The sequence below is a fragment of the Solanum dulcamara genome, chromosome 11, assembly GCF_947179165.1.
Source record: "Solanum dulcamara chromosome 11, daSolDulc1.2, whole genome shotgun sequence".
Taxonomy (NCBI): Eukaryota; Viridiplantae; Streptophyta; class Magnoliopsida; order Solanales; family Solanaceae; genus Solanum; species Solanum dulcamara.
In genome coordinates this window covers 37,300,078-37,303,153 of record NC_077247.1, presented here as the reverse complement: position 1 = coordinate 37,303,153, position 3,076 = coordinate 37,300,078, and the positions used below count along the sequence as shown (strand labels likewise).

The 3,076-nt window shown below is 33.4% G+C and overlaps 1 protein-coding gene across 1 annotated transcript; it reads right to left on the bottom strand.

The window, feature by feature from the left end:
• Positions 1-426: 426 nt before the first annotated feature.
• Positions 427-1,800, bottom strand: LOC129873543 (uncharacterized). Its single transcript, XM_055948656.1, has one exon. The coding sequence runs from the start codon at positions 1,603-1,605 to the stop codon at positions 544-546; it is 1,062 nt and encodes a 353-aa protein (XP_055804631.1). The 5' UTR covers positions 1,606-1,800; the 3' UTR covers positions 427-543.
• Positions 1,801-3,076: the final 1,276 nt, after the last annotated feature.

Sequence of the window (3,076 nt, the reverse complement as noted above, 5' to 3'; positions counted from 1 at the left end):
TGGCGAGGGCTTTTTTTCATCCTCACTACCTGGTTTATAGTAGAATCTGGAGAATATGAATTTCTCTCTCTCTTCAACGCTTTAAAACGAGCTAGAAGGCTTCTCGAGCAAGCAGTTGGCGAGATCCAAAGAGTAGCCTCAAATGTAAAACTATGAACGGGAGCTAGCAATCCGGACCGTATTGAAGAAAATATCGACAAAATTGTGTAAATCCAATCCAAAGAAAAAGAAATAAAGAGATTAGACAAGACAACCAAAAACCATTGCTCCTATCAAAAATAATTTATTTACTTTATCATATTTCATTTGTAAGATTATAAATTACTCTTTTTTGATCTTACTCATAAAATTACACAAAATATTTTCTTTTAATAAATTCTATATAAATCGGATCAATAAATTTTGAAAAAAGAAATATAGAGAAGATTGAGCTGAAGAGTACTTTTTTATCATTCTGTATTGATTCAACTAAATTGTAACCTAATAAAAATGAAAGTATACTACAATTCCTAAACTAATAGTATTTGATTAACGCAAATTCATTTAGCTTGTTTTATGATTAAAATCAATGCAAGAATCCTCTTCCAAATATATTTCCTCAGAAGATCCAAGAGACTCCACCACATCTTCCGTACTCCAACCCGCACCTAATAACCTCTTCGATAACAAACTCACGTGCGATTCCACCTCTTTCTTGTCGACAAATACGCCGGCATCGCTGCATCTCCTCCGGTCACCGGAATCACCGTTACCGTCGCCGGGATCATCCATCATCATCATCTCTCTAACATCCTCTTCTTTCCAACCTGCTTCCGTCAACCTCAAAAATATATCCTCTAAATACCCTTCTAGATCCTCACTCCACCACCGCCGGTGCTTTCCACCGCCACGCGCCACCGCCATTTGACCCATCTCCGCCATTTGCGTCCAAAAGTCAATCTTCCTCGCTTCCGTCGCCGCCCATGCCGGTGCATTCAGCAAGTTAAACAAACTGGGTCTTCTCAAAATCATCTCGTTTCTCTGAAATTCCACTTGCTGAAAGAAACCGGAGATATCAAAACTCCATAATTTAACCTCCCCATCGTGCACGTAAAACACAGGATTCCCAGCAAAACAAGGCGTACACGGAATATAAAAATGCTGATAAATGGGAACGAGAACAGGGGCTTTTTTCAAGAACCCATTTGCCGTATCCACAGCTTGATCATTATCAATTGGTCTATTCCCCCAACATTCAACCCAAAAATTGCGTTTCTTCACTTGTTTACACAAACTCAAAATGGGCAAATTCTTGATGATCTCTAATTGCTGTTGAGATGAGCATCGCCAATTGGGAAATCCAGGGCCAATGGGGAGGCCTTCTTGAAGAATAGAACGGAGATCAGGTGGGAAAGTAAAACTGAAATTGGATTCAATGGTAGAAAATTCAACATCGGAAAGTCCTTTTTCGACGATTAGATTGGAAGATTTGAGGTGTTGTATGACATTTTTGGCGTAGGCTGCATATGAAAAGCAAACTTTTGTTGGTTTTGGATTGCAGATTTTGATGGGGCTAAATGTTTCTGCAAGTGTTGCTGCCATTGCTGATGAGCCAAAACAGAGCATGAACTAATAAGAAGTGTTCTTTGGATATGAATTTATAAAGGATTTGATCTCTAATGACAAAAAAAGATAGAAAGTGAGAGATTATAGTTGGAAGAGGTTAGAGTAAACAGTGGAGAATCTGATGGGATGAAGATGATTTCAGTAATCCTCAAGAAAAATTGATATCACCATTTTGGTCAAACAATAATATTCAATTTATTCTATATTAACGAAATTTCTAAGGTAATGCACATATATTAAAAAAATCATTCAAGATAAACTTTAAACCATATTTTCTTCTATTACCATTTTTGTTTAATCAGTATCAATAAAAATGATTAAATATGAAATCATAAATATAAATAGTCTTTTATTACGGTATAACTTTGTAATTAGTGTAGTTTTACTCCTAAAAAATTACAAAATTTTATTAATGGAAATGATAAATATAAAAAAAGATTTAAACATTTCTTTTGAATTTTGAACAATTCAACTATTTTAAATAATGAAAATAGCTTTAGATATTCAATTAATATGAAATAAAGAGAGTAACATACACTCCATAAATTTACGGGGAAATATATGTATTCGATCTTATTCTTATCTTCTAGAGTCAATAAGTTGTTTTCGATAGATTTGGTCAAATAAGAATAAAGGGGCAGCCCGGTGCACTATGCGCGGGGTCCGGGGAAGGGCATGACCACAAGGGTCTATTGTACGCAGCCTTGCCTTGCATTTCTGCCGGAGGCTGTTTCCAAGCTTGAACCCGTGACCTCCTGATCACATGGCAGCAACTTTACCAGTTATTCCAAGGCTCCCCTTCAAGAATATATTTATTTATTTTAGTTTATGTGATATACCTTGTTAATTAATAAAAGACAAATTCATAATAAAATCTTCTTCTATGAAAGAATTTTTAGTAATATAATTGATTGATGATTTAAATTTTCACTTTCACCCCTTTGTAATTTCCTTCTTTTATCCTTTCTTCTTCTACAGAAAATATAGATTATCAAATCATCTAAAAGAAATTACAAATATTTTAATAATGATAATTTTTTTAAAACCTTTCTCGTACTAAATAAATTTGATAATATCGTATGATAAAAATATTAGATACTACTAATTTATCGGTGAGGGAAGAAGAAGTCTTTGATGAGTGATGTAGAAAAATCGGTGAAGAGAAAATGGTCCGTGACAATGGTGGTTGTTGCTTGAAAATTTTGTACATTAACATTGACTAAGTTGAAGTTAGTGATAGAGGTTATGATGAGAAGGTTACGATAACATGGTTGAGATATTTTTATTTTTAATTTAGAAATTTAAATTTTGAGTTTGACAATAAATAAAATATTATGAATATTCGGAATATCATCTTAAAAAATAAATTATGAAAAGCGTGAATTGATATTTAATTAAATTTTAATATAAATACTAATTAAATATCGAATGAAAAAATAAGAACAGATTACCGGAGTAGGTTGAAAATTGT

Coding starts and splice junctions, on each gene's coding strand:
- LOC129873543 (XM_055948656.1), bottom strand. CDS start 1,605: ATGCTCTGTTTTGGCTCATCAGCAATGGCAGCAACACTTGCAGAAACA.